The following is an 18840-nucleotide window of genomic DNA, read 5'->3' as shown; positions in this document are numbered from 1 at the left end:
CGCCGGGGCTCGACAGCGCCCAGCCCCAGAGGCCGAGCCGCGGCCGGTGCTGCGGGAACCGGAGTCGGCGGCCCGACCCTGACGGGCCGGGCCACGGTGGGGGGGGGGGGGGGGGGGGGAATGGAATGGAGGCGCGGGGTGTGGCCTGCGGCTGACGGACAGAGCATCGGACCACCCCCTCAAGGGGGGGCCCTGAAGGAAGGCGGACGCAGCCAATGGGCGTCCCCCAGGCGCCCAGCCCGCCCTCCCCAGCCGCCAGTGAGGGCGCAGGGGGCGGGGCCTGCCGGGTCGGGCCGCGCCGCCGCGGCCGCCGCCTCCGCCTCCTCACCAGCGCTAAAGCCGGGACTGGACCGAGCGGAGTTGCGCGTGTTGCCGAAGGGGGGTGGGCCGGGGGCGGGGAGGTTCGTTCCGTGGAGCCGCAGCCAGAACCGGGTGAGGCTTGTCCCCGCCGTGTCTCCAGTCCAGGGCCGCCGACAGTGGGGGTGGCCGGGAGCGGCGCAGCCTCCGGAGGCGGAGGCGCCGGGAGGCGGAGATGGGTGAGGGCGGCCTCCGAAGCCTCCCACCGACCCGGGACGAGCGCCCCGCGGCGCGGCCGCCGTCGCCGCTGCCGCTTCGGGGCCTCCGGCTGCCGGCGGCTCCGCTGATGTCCCAGGCGCGTTGGCGGGCGGCCCGCGGGCTGCGGGAGTGCGGGCGCGGCCGCGAGGGCGGAGTGAGGCAGCCGCCGGTGGCGGGGGTCGCCCGGGGCCGCCCGGGGCGGGGGCCGGCTGTGGGGGTCGCGCGGTGTGGGGGTGGGGTGGGTGGGGGAGGGGCGCCTCCGTGGGGGCTCGGGGTCCCGTTAGCGCTCTCCCAGCGACGGCGCGAGGTCCCCGAGTTTGGGGGCGAGGGAGCGGGCCCCCCGTGCCGGTCCCCTCCTCGGCCGCCCCGGCCCCGGCGCGCGCGCGGCTCGGCTCCGCACGTATTGTTTGGCTGGGTCTCTAATGGCGGACGGGGAGGCAGCGCTGCCGGTCGCCGACTGCGGGGGGGCAAGTCTCGGGCCCCGGGCAAGAGCCGGGGGCACAGGCGGGGGGTTTCCGCCCCGCGGCGACGCGGGCTCTCCCCAGCCTGGCGTGGGTGCGGGCGCGGCGGAGACGGCGCTGGGCGGGCCGATCCGGGGGATCGGAGTCTCCGCTGGCGTCGAGGCTGCGCTCGCCCTTCCCTTACCCCTCCCCCCCTTCCCCCCGAGCAGGCCTGATGCCCTCCGCCTCCTCCCCCCAGGGTTTGCCTTTCACGTGGGTTTTGGTCCCAAATAAAAATTTTATGCCGTTTTGCTCTACTTTACGTTGGAGGGGATTGTTGGTGCCTGACTAGGGAGCAATAATCGAAGGTCCGAACCTCCTTGACCTCTTACTCAGTTCTCTGCCTCCTTCTGGTGGAAAAGGTTTGGTTCTCCCACCTGGTTAGATGTTGTTGATCCATTTTTTCATTTTTTCTCTTATCCCAGGACCAGGACTTGAATTCATCCTTACCTGGTGCATCTTTGGCTGAGCGTGAGGAGGACAACACCCCGATTGTGAGTCTTTTGCCCCTAATTTGATGCTCCTAGAAGACGTTGGCAGGTTAATGTAGGGCCTCGGCCTGGGGACCGGTGCGTCCCCGTTGTTTTGAGGGGGAGGAGCTTCCCCCTGGGTGGCACTGCCCCCGGGGCGCAGCTTGGATAATGGCTGGTGAGGCAGCTGGGAGTGGGCGCTGCTGTTTGCACCGCTGCAGAGAGCGCTCCTGCTGCAATACCAACCTCAGCAACCAGAATACGGGCTCCTGCAGCTGCTCACGTTACCCGGGAGGAGGGGTGGAGGAAGGAGGGCATATTGCTGGCGCCCTCTAGAGTTCCAGGGTGGGAATTGAAGTCGTTTCGTTTGACGCCTGGTCTGCAACCATCTTTTAACACTTTCTCTTCCTTTTCAATGGAGAATTGATTGAAGGGGTTGGAGAAGCAAAACGACGGATTTAGCTCTGAGTGTGTGATGTAAAACACAAATTTTGACTCTTAGGGTTCATGAGTTGGTGGATGTCTTTAAAGTGTTTGCTTAGGAAAGGCATGAGGCCCCCTCCTCCTGTTGTCTTACTTTATCACCTAGTTCCCTGCTCTGGTTACTCTTAGCCCCAAATCTTTTGTGATGCTTAGTGTTCCCTTGAGTTGTTCCTGACGTGTTAAGTGTTACCTGAGAGTTATTGTTTAATGCTTGCAATTTGTCGGTTTTAAAGTAGCCTCGTAATGTGCTAGACAGTAAGATAAACATAACGGGTCATTTTCCATCCGTTGTAATGAGTTACAAAATATCAGTGAAGTTACTGTTCTGGACACATTATATCTCTGGAGCCCACCAATAGTTAACTTGCAGGTCTCTGCCAAAGGTGAGTCATGAGTATGGTCGCTTATGCTTAAATATTAAGTCTCAAATGGGTCAAAAAATAATAGACAATGAACACAAACTGAATACTGATTGTGAAGGATGATGTGAGGATGGCAACTTGTATTAAGCAAATACCACTTTAGGCAGGTCCCCGGTGCTTTCATGTATTATTTCCTTTAAGGAAATCTTGGCAAATGGCCTGCAGGGGTCATAAAAATAGCATGTATTGAGCCTGTATTGTATGCTAGCATAAGTTTTTTTTCTTTAAAGTTACTATGGCAACTATCAACTTTATGAGGGAAAATAGTATATTGAACCTCTGTGTACCTATCATTTACATTCTATAATTATCAACACATGTCCAGACTAATTTTTAACATATTAAATAGTTTAATCTTTATAAAAACTTAGTGTTTTTATTCCTAATTCTTAGAGGAGGAAACAGGCCTAAGCAGACAACCCAGGTAGTAGTATTTGTTTAAACAGGGTTTGAACTTAACCAGTTTTGGTTACAGGCCTGAGTTCAGCAGCTGTGGTGTCCTGTTTTATTTGTAAATTTTCATTTTTTTAATTTATTTTTAAATCTTTGGGCCACACTAAGGCCTGTAGGATCTTAGTTCTGTGATCAGGGATCAAACCTGTGCCCCCTGCATTGGCAGTGTGGAGTTGTAGCCACTGGATTTCTAGGGAAGTCCTTTGTGTTGTCCTGTTTTAAAGTATATAATATGCTTGTTTCACAAATTTAGAAATTGAAATTGAAAAAACTGGAAGTTACAGTCTTTTCAGCCTGTATTCTTTTGCTGGAGACCAGTGGGTAAACAAACATGGAATGTTAAATCTTACTGAGTATCTTTAAGAAAAAAAAGTAGTACCACAGTTATCAATTAGATAACTATTAGATAATTATTTGACTGGTTTTAAACTAATAGGGTCTATTTGAATCAGAAATAATATATTCTTCTTTCAGTGTGTATGTGTGCAATTTAGTATCTACTTCTTAAATACTGTAACTTAAAATGAATATAACTTCTGTAATAAGTTTAAAGGTCTTTTCAGGCATTAAATCATTCAGATATAGTGGATCAGGGATTAAATCTTTCAACTATCAATAGATGGGTAAAGCTTATATTATCACCACATATTTTCCTAGAAGATTTACCATTCTAAAATTTTTCTTTGTATTTATTTGTGATGTCGGTGGAGGAAGGTTAATTGGTTATGTTAAGTACACATTTGGAGATGAGGACATACAAAATGTATAATCAGGACTTTACTGTAATGTCAACATATGTATGAACATATGTATGTATGAAAGCTAAGATTCTTTCAAATACGGTTGACCCTTGAACTACATGGATTTGAATTGTGGGTCCCCTTATGCCTGGATTTTTTTTTAATAGTGCTGCAGGCAGTTGGATCTGCTGATATGAAGGAACTCAGTAAAAGGGAGGCCCAACTATAATTTGTACACGGATGTACTTTTTTCTGACTGCACTGTGCAGCATGTGTGATCTTAGTTCCCAAACCAGGTATTGAACTTGTGACCCTTGTAGTGGAAGCTCAGAGTCCTGACCACTCACATCAGGGAAGTCTCAGTTTTTGAAGGGATGTGGTTCTTGTTTTCCTTAACGATTTAGCTCAGAATTAAAAATTCTTTTACTTAAAAGCATCAACTAATGGTGCTTTAATGCACCAGGCAAAAAGATAACCTGACAATTTTAAATTCACTTTGATTAAATCAAAGTTCTTTATTATATGTAAATTTATCGTGCACTTAATGTGAGTTAGGTACCTTTAGGTGTACTTATGAAGTATTTTGATATTTAAAAATACTTCACATGTTTATGGTACCTTCTTTAGTGCATCCTTAATAGTATGTGTTCCTCCTCCTGTCATTTGTCACACAGTTGAGGGAAAGGGAGAGTGGCCCTGCTTTTCTGAATTCTTCTCCTCTAGGTTCTCTTGCATTGGACTCTTGTACCCCATGTGGTGGGACAACTCTGAGTACTCAGATGTCACACCGATGCTGACAGTGAACATTTCAGACCTTTGTGTGGGTATGGAGCTTGACATACCATCTTCGTACAACACTGTTCCTATTTTTAGAAGTTTTATTGTATGTTGCCCTTGTTTGAGGTACAGAGTGCCTTACTAATGCATTTGAGGCAAAGTGAATCCTTACCTTTGGTCAGATGCTGTGTTGTAACTGTTATGTAAAGAATATGTATGCATGTTGGAGCTCTATTGTTGTCAAAAGGTGTGGTATAATTAGAAATTTTGTATCTTTTTCTAGGCATTCATATCTGTCTACTGGTAATATTCACACATATATTATGTTGAATAACACTTATTATAAGAGGACGTTGACATATTCACCTTGCATGTTTTATTTAAGCGATGCAAGATGAGCCTAAACCCAAGTGCTTTCTCCCATTGGATTAACAGTATTTTATGTAGGGCATTTTAAGTTAGGAAGCAAGTATGCTGAGACAGTATGTTGATTCCATGTATTTTCCATTTTTGATTTCATTTGGTTAATTTTTTTCTATTCCTGTCAGAGCACAAATTGGGATTTTAGAATTGAACAGAACTTTTAAGATATTCTCTGGTGGCTGAGATGGTAAATAATCTGCCTGAAATTCTGGGGACCTGGATTTGATCCCTGGCTTGGGAATATGCCCTGGAGAAGAGAACGGCTACCCACTCCAGTTGTCTATCCCAGAGAATTCCATGGACAGAGGAGCCTGGCAGGCTACATACAGTCCATGGGGTCACAAAGAGTCAGACGGGACCAAGCCACTTTGACTTTCACTTTAAGATATTCAAATCTCAAAGTTCTTATGGACAGCTCCAATATGTAAAAACTATAAATTGTCATTGAGAAAGTTACTGTTGCTGATAAGTCACTTCAGTCGTGTCCGACTCTGCGAGACCCCATAGACGGCAGCCCACCAGGCTCCCCTGTCCTTGGGATTCTCCAGGCAAGAACACTGGAGTGGGTTGCCATTTCATTCTCCAGTGCATGAAAGTGAAAAGTGAAAGTGAAGTTGCTCGGTCATGTCCGACTCTTAGCGACCCCATGGACTGCAGCCTACCAGGCTCCTCTGTCTATGGATTTTCCAGGCAAGAGTACTGGAGTGGGTTGCCATTGGCTTCTCCGCACTCTAGTACCCTTGCCTGGAAAATCCCATGGACAGAGAAGCTGGTAGGCTACAGTCCATGGGGTCACAAAGAGTCGGACACGACCGAGTGACTTCACTTTCTTTATTGAAGTCTAGAGTTGTAATGTGTAGCAGTTGTTGTTCAGTCTCTTAAGTCATGTCCGACTCTTTGCAAGCCCGTGGATGGCAGCACACTAGGCTCCTCTGTCCTCCACCATCACCCAGATTTTGCTCAAATTCATATGCATTGAGTGGGTAACACTATCTAATCATCTCATCCTCTGCCACCCCCTTCTCCTTTTGGCTTCAATCTTTCACAGTGTCAGTGTCTTTTTCAGTAAGTCAGGTCTTCACATCAGGTATCCAAAGTATTGGAGGTTCAGCATCAGTCCTTCCAATGAATACTCAAGGTTGATTTCATTTAGGGTTGACTGGTTTGACTCTTAGGAGTCTTCTCCAGCACCATAGTTCGAAAGCATTAGTTCTTTGGCATTCAGCCTTCTTTGTGGTTCAGCTCTCACATCCATACATGACTATTAGAAAAACCATAGCTTTGACTGTATGGACCTTTGTTGGCAAAGTGAAGCCTCCACTTTTAAATATGCTGTCTAGGTTTGTCATAGCTTTTCTTCCAAGGAGCAAGCATCTTAATTTCATGGCTGCAGTCACTGTCCACAGTGATTTTGGAGCCCAAGAAAGTAAAATCTGTCTCTGCTTCCACTTTTTCCTTCTATTTTGCCATAAAGTGGTGGGACCAGATGCCATGACCTTAGTTTTTTGAATGTTGAATTTTTAGGCAGCTTTTTCACTCTCCTCTTTCACTTTCATCAAGCATCTTAATTTCATCAAGAGGCTCTCTAGTTCCTCTTCACTTTCTGCTATTAGAATGGTATCATCTGAATATCTGAGGTTGTTGATATTTCTCCCAGCACTCTTGATTCCAGCATGTGATTCATCCAGCCTAGTATTTCACACGATATACTCTGCATGTAAGTTAAATAAACAAGGCAACAGAATACAGCCTTGTCATACTCCTTTCCCAATTTGGAACTGATCAGTTGTTTCATGTCTGGTTCTAATTGTTGCTTCTTGACCTGCATACAGGTTTCTTAGGAGACAGGTAGGGTGGTCTGATATTCCCATCTCTTTAAGGACTTTTTCACACTGTGATCCACACAGTCAAAGCTTTGGCATAGTCAGTGAAGCAGGTGTTGAGGTTTTTAAGTTAAGTATTTTAAGTAAGATTGTGATGCACAGCTAGAGGTTTCAGACAGAAAAAAGTTTATGAGGTCCCTCAAGATTTGTATTTTTAAAATAACATTATGATTTTTTTCATTCTCAGCATACTAGTCATTTTGCATATATACTATTATCAACAGTTGACATTTTGGGAACTTCTTTTGTGGTCCAGTGGCTAAGACTCCAAGCTCCTAATGCAGGGGCTCAGTTTGATCCCTGGTCAGGGAACTAGATCCCACATGCTGCAACTAAGACCCAATGCAGCCAAATAAATACATAAATAAGCAATTGACATTTTTGATAATCCCTTTCCTTATGTTGCCAAGGTCTTCAGCAGATTAATGTGTGAATTGTACTGACCAGTGTGTTAGGCTGGTCCACAAGCCTCAGTTCTGTGTGGTGGTGGTAGTAGCGCAAATTCAGCAGAAGTGTGAGGAGCCTGTTGTTAGCAGGGTGAGGTCAGGAGGAGCCTTAGAGTGTCAGGTCCAGGGCACATACGCAGACAACCATGTGTGCTCCGTCCTCAGTCCTGTCTGACTCTCTGCCACCTGCATGGACTGTACCCGCCAGTCTCCTCTGTCCATGGATAGGGATTCTCCAGGCAAGATACTAGAGTGGGTTGCCACGCCCTTCTCCAGGAGATCTTCCCAGCCCAGGGACTGAACCCAAGTCTCCTGCTTGACAGTCGGGTTCTTTTCCACTGAGCCACCTGGGAAGCTAGATACATTAACTTCCCCCAAATGGCAAAGATTGGAGGAGGGGTAAAAACGGTGAAAGGAAATTCAGATGACTTGGATATTGGGAGTAGGTGGTTTGGGGCTTTGAGACACCTCGACTGAGATGAGTTAATCAGTCTGGGCATTGAGGTTTTATTTAAAATCAGGGGAGTGGATGAGATCCCCAGAGAAAGTTAAAATTATTTGAAATTATCTTGCAGTTAAAGTTTGACCCTATGGAAAAGAAGAGATTATTCCTTAACTTGGAAATTCTACACTCTAGAGGTAACTTGAATCAATTAATTGATTTATTCATTTATTTACTAAATCAGAAGAGATTAGTTTTTAGATGCTGGCATAGCCCTTGAATGGATTTTTAGTATGTTAATTAAATAATTCCTATCAGCTTCTAAAACCAGAGTAGCATTGTCCCATATCTGATAAAGATATTAAGAGATTTTCTTAAAAGGGATTTTGTGGCTATATGGTAAGCAACATGAAGTCATAATCTGTGTTCATCTATCATCGATCTCCTGGCTGCTTTCCTCACTTGCTCAGAGATTAGTAGTAGTACCAATTTAGTGTGTATTACTCTAAATCCTTCCTGGGCATATATTAACATGTACCTGTAATAATAAATTAAACTTATATGTGCATGTTGAAAACATGTGTGCTATATGCCATATTTTGGCCACCTGATGCAAAGAGCCAACTCATGGGGAAAGACCCTGATGCTGGGAAAGATTGAGGGCAAAAGGAGAAGGGAGCAGCAGAGGATGAGATGGTTAGATAGCATCACCAACTCAATGGACATGAATCTGAGCAAAGTCTGGAGATACTGGAGGACAGAGGAGCCTGGTATACCACAGGTACTGTCCATGGTGCCTCAAAGAGTCAGACACAGACACGACTTAGTGAGTGAACAATAATAAACAACTATATACATCTTCCTGTGTCTTGGTTTTTTCACTTAATAGTATGTCTTAGACATTTTTCTGAGTTAGTATGTAAGGATTTCTTTTTAAAATGCTGTGTGGCACTTCATGACATGCACTTTTTTAGCAGTTCAGATATTCCATTGGTGGACATTTAATCTATTTGGGTTTTTTTGTTATTTACAGTGCTGCATGAAATATATGTGAAGTAGTTTCTTTGGGTTCATGTGTGTTTTCTCTGGGGGAGATTCTGGAGAACCAGTCAGCATGTGGCTCCATGGTAAAGAACCCGTCTGCTAATACAGGAGACAGAGGAGACAGGGGTTCTATCCCTGGGTTAGCAAGATCTCCCAGAGGAGGAAATAGCAACCCACTCCAGTACTCTTGCCTGGAAAATCCCAGGACAGTTGAGCCTGATTGGCGATAGTCCATGTGGTCCCAAAGACTTGGACATAACTTAGCGACTGAGCACGCACACGTGCATATTACACGTTTTTATAGACGCTGCCAGATTGCTTTCGACTGGACCACAAAACTCACTGCCCTTTCTACTAGTTTTTCCATGTTCTTGCCAACACTGAATGTTATCAAATAGTTAAAGTTTTGTCAGTTTAATTTGTCTTCTTTCTAAAGTATGGAAATCAGTTCTTGTTATTTCAATTACAAGTATATATACATTATATAGCATGTGTCTTTTTCATATTTTTGCACCTTATTTATAGTGTTTCTTTGCTATGTAAACATTTTATGATGTAATGGGAAAAATCCATTTTACTATTGCAAGCAATGGGAACAACTATAACAAATATGCAAGAATTTTATGAAGCAAATTGTAAAATAATATAGTAAGACATGCAAGAAAACCAGAATGGACAGATTTACATATATCTGAATGGGAAGACTTGAATAATGTAAAAGATTAATTTTTTTTTGTCCTCAAATATGTCTAAATTCAATGAAATGCTGACTAAATCCCTTAATATTGATAGATACATATGGTACATACAACTGTGATTAACTATAGAGAAAATATTTGGATATAGTATACCTAGAGTGGGACTGCTGAATTTTATGGTAATTCCATTTTTCAATTTTTTGAATAACCTCCATTCTGTTGTGAATAGTGGTGGCACCTTTTTACATTCCCAATAGCAGTGCACAAGGAATCACCCTTTCTTCAATCAGCTAACCAATTTCCCTTCACTGATATTGTTACTTTTTGTTTATTTTGATAGTAGCCATCCTGATGGATGTGATATCTTTCCTGGTTTGATTTGCATATCCCTAATGACTGATTATGTTGAACATCATTAGAAAGAATTTGAGAAAGAACAGTGTTAATTCTTCTTTAAATGTTTGGTAGACTTCACCTGGTGAACCTGGTGAATTTCTTTATTGGGAGATTTTTTGATTACTTATTCAGTCTCTTTGCATGTTATAATTCAGATTTTGTGTTTCTTCTTGAGTCAGTTTTTGTAATTTGTGTTAAAAATTTACCCGTTTTTAAAAATTTTTTATTTTGGGTTGTCCAGTTTTTTGGCATATAATTGCGAAATTATATTCAGTCATTTCTATCAAGTCAGTAGTGATACCTTATTAATATTTCTGATTTTTTTTAAAAAATTATATTTGTTATGCTAGTCACATGTCAATTTCTTTCTCTTTCGGTTGCACTGCTTGGTTTGTGCGATCTTAGTTCTTGGACCAGGGATCGAACGTGGGCCCTGGCAGTGAAAGGGCCAAGTCCTAACCACTGGACCACCAGAGAATTCTCTTTGTTTCTGATTTTAATAACTTTAGAGAGTTTTTTCCTTGTCAGTATAGCTAAAGGTTTGTTAATTTTTTCAAGGAGCCACATATTTGTAATTTTGTGTTTCCTCTATTTTTTCTTTTATTAAAACATTTTTTTTCACTCTTTTTTTTCCCCCTTTTTTATTTTGTACTGGGTTGTGTGTGTGTGTGTGTGTGAAGTTGCCTCAGTCGTGTCCAACTCTTTGTGACCCTATGGACTATACAGGCTCTGTCCATGGGATTCTCCAGGCAAGAATATTGGTGTGGGTTGCCATGCCCTCCTTCAGGGCATCTACCGGACCCAGCAATCAAACCCATGTCTCTTATGTCTCCTGCATTGGCAGGCAGATTCTTTGCCACTAGCGCCACCTGGGAAGCCCTTCCTTTATTTTTCTGTTCTTTGTTTTGTGTATCTGCACTGATCTTTATTACTGCATTCTTTCTGCTAGTTTTAGTTTATTTAGCTCTTTTTCTGATTTCTTAAGGTGTAAAGTTTATTGGTTTGAGATTTTTAATGTAGGTGTTAATAGCAGTAAGTTTTCTGCTGAATAAAACTTTCACTGCATCCCTTAAGTTTCAATTTGTTGTGTTTTTGTCTTCTTTTGTCTCATGAGTATTTTCTCATTTCCCAAGTTTCTCTTTTTAATCAGGGCTTTAAAAATTATTTATTTATTTTTGCCTGTGCTGGCCCTTTGTTGCTCTGTGGGCTACTCTCTAGATGTGGTGCTCGGGCCTTCTCTTGTTGTGAAGCACAGGCTTTAGGGTGTGCGGGCCTTGGTAGTTGCAGTTGCCAGGCTCTAGAGCTAGGCTCAGTAGTTGTAGCTCAAGTGCTTAGTTGCTTTGTGTCATGTGGGATCTTCTTGGATCAGGGATTGAACCTGTGTCTCCTGTATTTACAAGATGGATTCTTTACCATTGGGCCACTGGGGAAACCCTCTTGTTAGCTTTTTTGACTTAACGTTTATTTTGTCCAATATCCACACATCCACTGCATTTCTGTTTTGGGTATTATATGCATGGGATATCTTTTCTATCCTACTTTCAACCTCCTTGTATTTTTTTTATCTAAGATGAGTCTCTTCTAGATAGAATATAGATGGATTATGTGTGTCTTTTTATCCAGCCTAAGCTCTTTCAGTAATTTAGTCTATTTACATTTAAAGTAATTGTTCGAAAGGAGTAAGGAGAAGTTTACCTCCACCATTTTGTGGCTTGTTTTCTGTTTGTCTTAAATCCGCAACCCCCCCGTTTCTTTTATTATCACCTTCTCTTGTGTTTAATTTTTTCTAGTGTACCATTTTGATTCCTTTCTTTCCTGATTAGTTTATAATTATTTTTATAATGGTTACTTTGAGGATTAAAACAAGAATCTTAGTATTACAACAGCTTACTAGGAATGATACTCTTCATTTGAACAATCTGTGAATGCTCTGCCTGTTACACATCTCTGTCCTTCCCTTTACATTAGGTTTGTTGCCAATAACATCTTTATATGTGTGTGTTCATTAACATATTGATAATTATTATTGTATGCTTTTGCCTTTTAAATCATAGGGCAATAAGTAGTTATAAACCAAAGATACATTAATACTGGCTTCCTGTTGCTTTTTTTAAATGTATTCATTTGTGTTCTATATTTCTTAGAGCTTCAACTTACTCTGTAGTTTATATTTTTGCTTGAAGAATTCCCTTTAGCATTTCATATTGGGTAGGTTTGCAGGTAATAAATTCACCTTTGTTTTTCTGGGGAATGTCTTAACTTCTCATGTTTGGAGGAATATTTTGTTGGATATAGAATTTTTGGTTGACAGTTTTTTTTTCCCACCATTTTAAATATCATGCCATAGCTTTTCACATCCATGATTTTGGATGAGAAATCTGGTGATGAGGATCCATTGCATATGGATCTTACTTCTCTCTTACTTCTCTTACTTCAAAATTCTCTTTTACTGTTGGGTCCACAATTTGATTATTACTGTCTTGGTATGGCCATCTTGGAATTGAGCTTCTTGGGTGTATGTGTTTATCCTCGTTATATTCATCATATTTGGGTAGTTTATAGCCATTATTTCTTCAAATATGTTTTTTGTTCTTTTCTGTCTCTTTTTGTTATATATATTGGTGCACATAGTGGTGTTTCACAGATTCTTAGGCTCTATTCATTTTTCTTCATTCTTGTTTTCTTGCTCTTCAGACTGGATAATTTTAATTATCCTGCCTTTCATTTTACTGATTCTTCTGCTTGCTTAGATCTGCTGTTAATCCCCTCTAGTGACTTTTTTCTTTTCTGCTATTAAATTTTTCATCTCCAGGATTTTTGTTTGGTTAATTTTTTTTTAATTGAAGTATAATTGATTTACAGTGTTGTGTTAGTTTTCAGGTATACAGTGAAGTGATTTTAGTTTTATATATATATTCTTATTTGTATTCTTTTCTATTATGAGTTACTGTAAGATATTGACTGTAATTCCCTGTGCTTTACAGTGGGTCCTTGTTTATTTTATATATAGTGTGTATCTGTGTGTTTTTTTTTTTAAAGACTTTTTTTTCCCCCCTGTGGACCATTTTTAAAGTCTTTACTAGATTTGTTACAGTGTTGCTTCTGTTTTAATATTTTGGTTTTTTGGCCAGGAGACAGTATGAGATCTTAGCTGCTTAGATTCCTAACCAGGGATTGCACCCACTGCATTGGAAGTTGAAGTCTTAAACCACTGGACTGCCAGAGAAGTCCCAATACTGTGTATTTGTTAATCCCAAACTAACTTATCCACCTCCATCCCCCTTTCCCTTTTGGTAACCATAAGTTTATCTTGTGTCTATGAGTCTAAATTTGTATCATTCTTTAGATTCTACAAGTGATGTCATATGACATTTGTCTTTATCTGACTTCCCTCATTTAGTATGATAATCTCTAGGTCCGTCTATGTTGATGTGAATTCTTTCTTCTGACTGAGTAATATTTTACTGTGTATATATCCACCATATCTGTATCCATTTCCCTGTCAGTAGACACTTAGATTGCTTCCATATCTTGGCTCTTGTGAATAGTGCTACTATGAGCATTGAGGTGCATATGTATCTTTTCTAGTTTGAGTTTTCATCTTTTCCAGATATGTGCTCAGAAGTAGGATTGCTGGATCATATGATAGCTCTGTTTTTAGGTTTTTTTTTTAAGGAACCTCTATACTGTTTTCTATAGTGGCAGCACTAGTCTGTATTCCCACCAACAGTGTAGGCGGGTTCCCTTTTGTCCACACCCTCTCCAGTTGTTTGTTTACTTTTTGGGGGCTTGCACCACAGGGCCTGCAGGATCTCAGTTCCCTAACCAGAGATTAAACTTATGCCCCCTACATTGGAAGCACAGGGTTAGATAGTGGCAGTGGTTAGGTGTAAAGTCCTAACCACTGGACCACCAGGGAATTCCCAGGGATTTTTATTTTAAAAAAGTTTAATTTGTCTTACTGCCTCAGAACTATTATAGGTGCCATAAACACATGTTGAATAATAGCCTTTACTGTAGAGACGAATTTGCCTTAGCTTTCTTTGCACCTCCTTTGGTACCTAGAAAGCTTGGGCTCATCAGTGAGAAAATGATGAATGAATATTTTTCTTGAATCATTTGAAATGCTTTCTTTGTGATTTTCATTGAAGTTAACCAGATTTTCTTACCTACTAGTAATACTTTATTGTAATGAATGTCAACATTTTATTTATTTATTGGCCATGCCATGTGGCATGTGGGTTCTTAGTTCCCTGACCAGGGATAGAATTAATGCCCCCTGAATTGGAAACACAGAATCTTAACCAACTGGACCATCAGGGAAGTCCCAAACATTTTATTTTTTAACTACCTTTTCTTTTTTCCTGAGAACATCAAGTATTGGGGTTAATTGATTCTCATGGAATCAAAGACCAAGTAAAGCTGTGAAAGCATTTATAATTTATGACGATTGTCTCAGTCTACTTGGGCTGGTATAACTGAAGTACCAGAGACAATAGACCTTCATGTCTCAGAGTTCTGGAGGCTGGAAAGCCCATGGTTGGGGCTTCTGCAGACCAGGTGCTGGTGAGGGCTTGCTTCCTGTTCACAGACAGGCTTCCCTCTTCGTGCTGTGTCCTCATGTGGTGGGAGAGGGAGCTTTCTGGTGTCTTTTATAAAACAGTCACTCATCTCACTCATGAGGGCCCCCCCACCTTCCTGACTTAATCTTCTTGTAGAGGCCTCGCCTCCTTATACCATCTCATGAATTTGAAGGGGGAACACAAGCATGTGGTCCATAACAGTGAAGCAGTATCGCAAGGAAGCCTAAAAATGAATTAGAAACTTAACCAAAATCTTGAGGTACAGACAAAACTGCCTGGTGATTGTTAGGAGTTAACAATGTGTTAATTGATTTTCACATTCAGTTATCTTTTTAAATTCTAAGAAAAACCATAAAATAAATGCCATTTATTTTAGGGAAAATTGAAACCCAGAAAACTGAAGTTATTTACTTGGTGTTAAATAGATAATTAGAATTGATTTAGTGTAGAAAAGTGGCTGAAGGGAATAGATTTTATTTGGATAAGGTAGAAGTGACCAACTTGAATTAGATTGTCTTTTCTTTATAGGGCTCAGTGAGTGGTAGTTGAAGCATATTCTCTGTGGCGTATAGAAGTGACCACATTTATAGTCTAGGATTTGGAAAGAACTGTTACGGGTGAGTAATTACTCTGTTTTGAAGCGTGGGTTACTGCAGAGAACTGTGCAGCAAGAGAAGTCTCCTCTCCCCACGGTTACACTGGGAGGAGACATGAGGGGATACCTCACGGCCACCAGAGGGCACTGGGGATTCAGTTCTGTCTTAAGCCCCAGAAATTGTCATCTTGTTTTAGGTATGCTGAAATATAGAAAAGATCCAAAAAACTCATGCTTTAAAAGCCTTTGCATTCCCTAAGTTCAATGGATTTACACCACATTCTTCTGAAAATTGTTACGTTGATGAAGATCCATCCTTCCTTCTGACAGATAGATGTTAACTACAAGTCAGTTCCATTTGTGTTACATCTCATCTTACCCTGGCACTTTGGGCTTGATATTTCTTCCTTTTGATACTTGTATTTTTCACATACTGATTTGGTTACTTTTTTATTGAATGGTGTGTTCTTTTTTTTTTGTTTAATTAATAAGAGTTGTGCTATATTATTTTATTGTTTAATAATAACATTATATAGTAGTTACGAATATTCAGATCCTGACCTCTCCCATTTTCTCACCGTGGTCTTGGCAGCTTACTTTAAGTTTTTTTTGTCTGTGGTATGTGGGATCTTAGTTCCCTGACCAGGGGTCAAACCCATGCCTCCTTCAGTGGTGTCTCTTAACCACTTGACCACCAGGGAAGTCCTGGGCAGTTTACTTTAGATGATTGCATTTTTAAAAAAATCTGTATAAGGGAGATAATGATTTTACTTTTCATTGGGTTGCTTAAATGTTTAATCGTCATGAATATTTGGTGCATAATAAGTATTAAATACATGTTAACTATTACTGGATGAATGTACTTGTATTTTAAGAGAACCTAATTGAATCAGTTATTAAATTTTTGAATCAAATGTCATTCAATTTATTTCAGCATTTAAAACTTCCTGTAGCGAGGTTAAAAATTTTTTATGTTTACTTAAAGTTAAGTGAAGGCCTTGTATGAAGGTTTCTCCCAGCACATGCTGTTGTTTTACCATAAACAAGTCTTCCTTATTAGGTTAATATAGTATATATTTTAATATTTGAAAGTGTATTTAAAGTGTCTTAGGGAAATTCCCTGGTGGTCCAGTGGTTAGGATTCTGCACTCTCACTGCCAAGGGCCTGGGTTCAATCACTGGTTGGGGAACTAAAATCCTGAATGCTGCATGGTGCAGCTAAAAAAAAATAATAATAATACTTAAAGTGTCTTAGAGCTTAGAATGATAATTTTTAGGTCTTTGAGTAAGGCAAAATAGTCACCCCTTAAATTTTTAAATGAAATTATCTATTTTCCTTAAGCAGATATAAATGTATCTTTTCTCATTTTCCAATATTATATCTTCCATCCTGAAACAAACAGCTTAAACAAGAAGAATGAAGAGAGTTGTAGGATCAAGCTTTTTTAAAAAAATAAAAGATTTATTTATTTTTGGCTGTGCTGGGTCTTCATTGCTGTGTGGGCTTTCTCTGTGGTGTGTGGGCTTCTCATGGCGGTGGCTTCTCTTATAGTGGAGCACATGCTCTACAGTGTGGGCTTCAGTCGTTGTGGCTTGTGGGCTCTGTGGTGCTGGCTCAGTAGTTGCGGAGCATGGGTGCAGAATCTCCACTGAACATGGGATCTTCCCGGATCGGGGCTGAACCTGTGTCCCCTGCATTGGCCGGTGGATCCTAGCCACTAGAGCACCAGGGAAGCCTTGGAGCCAAGCTTTGTGCAGAGTGTGTAGAGTCCTGACATTGTCTTGGAACCTTGGGCACTTTTGATGTATATATCTGAGCTACTGCTTTTTCTTAATTGAAGTATTGATTTATGATATTCTGAAAGTTTGAAGTGTACAACATAGTGATTCACAGGTTTTTTTTTTTTTTTCTGGCTTGTGGAATTTTAGAATAGCTCCTAGTGGTTGCTTGAGTCCAGGCCTCGGCAGTGAAAGCCTGGGGTCCTAACCACTAGTCCATCAAGTGACTCCCAGGTTCATGATTTCTCATGGCAGGGGTATTGACCTGTTTGGTTTATTGATTTTTCTCAACGCCTCAGACTGTGTCTTGTATATACTGGGTGCTCCATAAATCTTTGTTGAATGCAACTATTAACCTGACTTGCTGACTTTGGTGAGTTCTTTGCTTGTTTTGTATCTCCTCTCATCCTGTTCCCTTCCATGGACCTGGACCTTGTTCCAGCCATGTTTGGCCTTCACCCTAGTGCTGGAAGTGTCAGCCTTGTTCCCGTTGGGCTTCTTTGGGAGCTGCCCTCACTCCAGTTTCCCAGTTAGCTCTTGCTCATCATTCCAGGTCTCAGTGAAGTATCACCTGCTCACAGAGGTCTTCGGTCTTTTTTCTTCATCCTGTTACCCATTGTTTTTTCTAAAATTTAAATTTTAACTTAATAAGTGAAAAGTCATGCTCACAAATTCAGAAAATGCACCAAAACACACACTGAATAGTTTCTTCATGCCTGTCAGCCATCTGTCAACATGATAATTATTTATATTAGGGTGATCGTCTTCCGTCCAGAGGCTTTTGTCGCAGTGTAAGCAAATGGCTGTATAGATGAAGCAGTGTTTGTTTGTAAGCTTCTGTGTTATCAGACTGGGTTGAGTGGCCTTAGGAGAGAAGAAGGGTTACCAGGCAGTTCACAGTTGGCACTGGGCCCTTAGACCAGGTTTCCACACCTGCACAGCTGCAGTCTTGTCTCCTGTGAAGGTGTAGGGTACAAACCACTTCACGGTCCTGTCTTTGTGCAAATTGACCTGCAGTCTGTACTCACCCTGCATTTTCCCTTCTTGTTTTTTTCCAGTTTAGCCTCTGAGATGAAGGTGATCCATGTTCAGGACTGGGTCTGCTACTATCCGTGCCCATCACCTCATCGTCTATCTGCTCAGTAACTTATTTTTCTCCTTTCTGACTGTTTTACTGTTAACTTGCTGCTATCTCTTTGGCCTCGGCACAGCTCTGCCTGTGTAGTAAGTGCTCAGAAATACGAGTCGACTGTGGCAGAGTCATGAGGAGTTTGGACTGTTGCGGTGAAAACCTGGGGATGCATTCTAGCTGTGTGACTTGGTTAGTTAGCGTCTCTAAGCCACAATTTCTAAGTCATGAACATGGACAAATATTACAGCTATATCAGGGTTATTTTAAAGATGTAACCAAGGGGCAGATAATATTTTCCTAGGACTTTTGTAACAAATTACCACAAACTTAGCAGTTTAAAACTGGAAGTCACAAGTCAGAAATTGGTGGCCTGGGGCTCAAGCCAAGGTGTGACCAGAGCTAAGCTTGCCCAGAGGCTCTGGGGAGGGCTCGCTCTTCACCTCCTGTAGGTTTTGGTGCTGTGACATGCTGGGCTGTGTCGTTCCCTCTCCGCAGCCGCCTCTGGTCTCAGTGCCTGTCATCTCCTCCACCTCTTGATGGGGTACAAGAGGTGTGTGCAGGGCCCACCCAGCCAAGCCCATTTTTAAGTCCTTTCTCATCATCATCTCTGCACAGACCCCCTTTCCTTGTAAGGTAACAGTTACAGGTTCCAGGGCTTAGTATCTGATGTCGTCAGGACTGTTATGCAGCCCAATAGATGGACATGAAGGGCAGGGCAGTGGGCATTTATGCTTTGTGGATGCGGTTGGCAAAGATTTCAGATTCTCAGAAGGATTTAATCATGCAGCTACATGGGAGCCAGGGAATGTGAGAACAGTGGATTTTAAAAAAAAAAGGTAAGCAAAGTTGGAGATTAAATTATGTCATTTTATTCGATACAGTGAATAAGGATAAATATCAAGAGATTGTCATGATCAGATTTTAGTTATTTTTTTGTTCACGTGTGTGGAACGATTTATGTATGTTTTCAGTGTTAAAATTTATAGGGTAGGCAGTGGTAGAGAAGAGAAGGTTGCAAA

General features: G+C 41.7%; 1 protein-coding gene across 8 annotated transcripts in view; it reads left to right on the top strand.

Annotated features, from left to right (window-relative positions):
* The first annotated feature begins 343 nt into the window (after positions 1–343).
* ZMYM2 (zinc finger MYM-type containing 2) overlaps positions 344–18840 on the top strand; it is a 62817-nt gene continuing 44320 nt past the window's right edge. For 3 of the 8 annotated variants that reach the window (XM_061435023.1, XM_061435018.1, XM_061435016.1), the window contains exons 1-3: positions 344–432; positions 1481–1549; positions 17748–18657. In XM_061435023.1, the coding sequence (XP_061291007.1) occupies positions 18488–18657 (170 nt within the window). In that variant the 5' untranslated portion in view covers positions 344–432; positions 1481–1549; positions 17748–18487. The other 5 variants (XM_061435022.1, XM_061435017.1, XM_061435019.1 and 2 more) reach the window with 5 other exon arrangements.

The sequence above is a fragment of the Bos javanicus genome, chromosome 12, assembly GCF_032452875.1.
Source record: "Bos javanicus breed banteng chromosome 12, ARS-OSU_banteng_1.0, whole genome shotgun sequence".
NCBI classification, from domain to species: Eukaryota; Metazoa; Chordata; class Mammalia; order Artiodactyla; family Bovidae; genus Bos; species Bos javanicus.
Note: the sequence above shows the minus strand (reverse complement) of the source record. Positions and strands in the feature narration are given on the sequence as shown.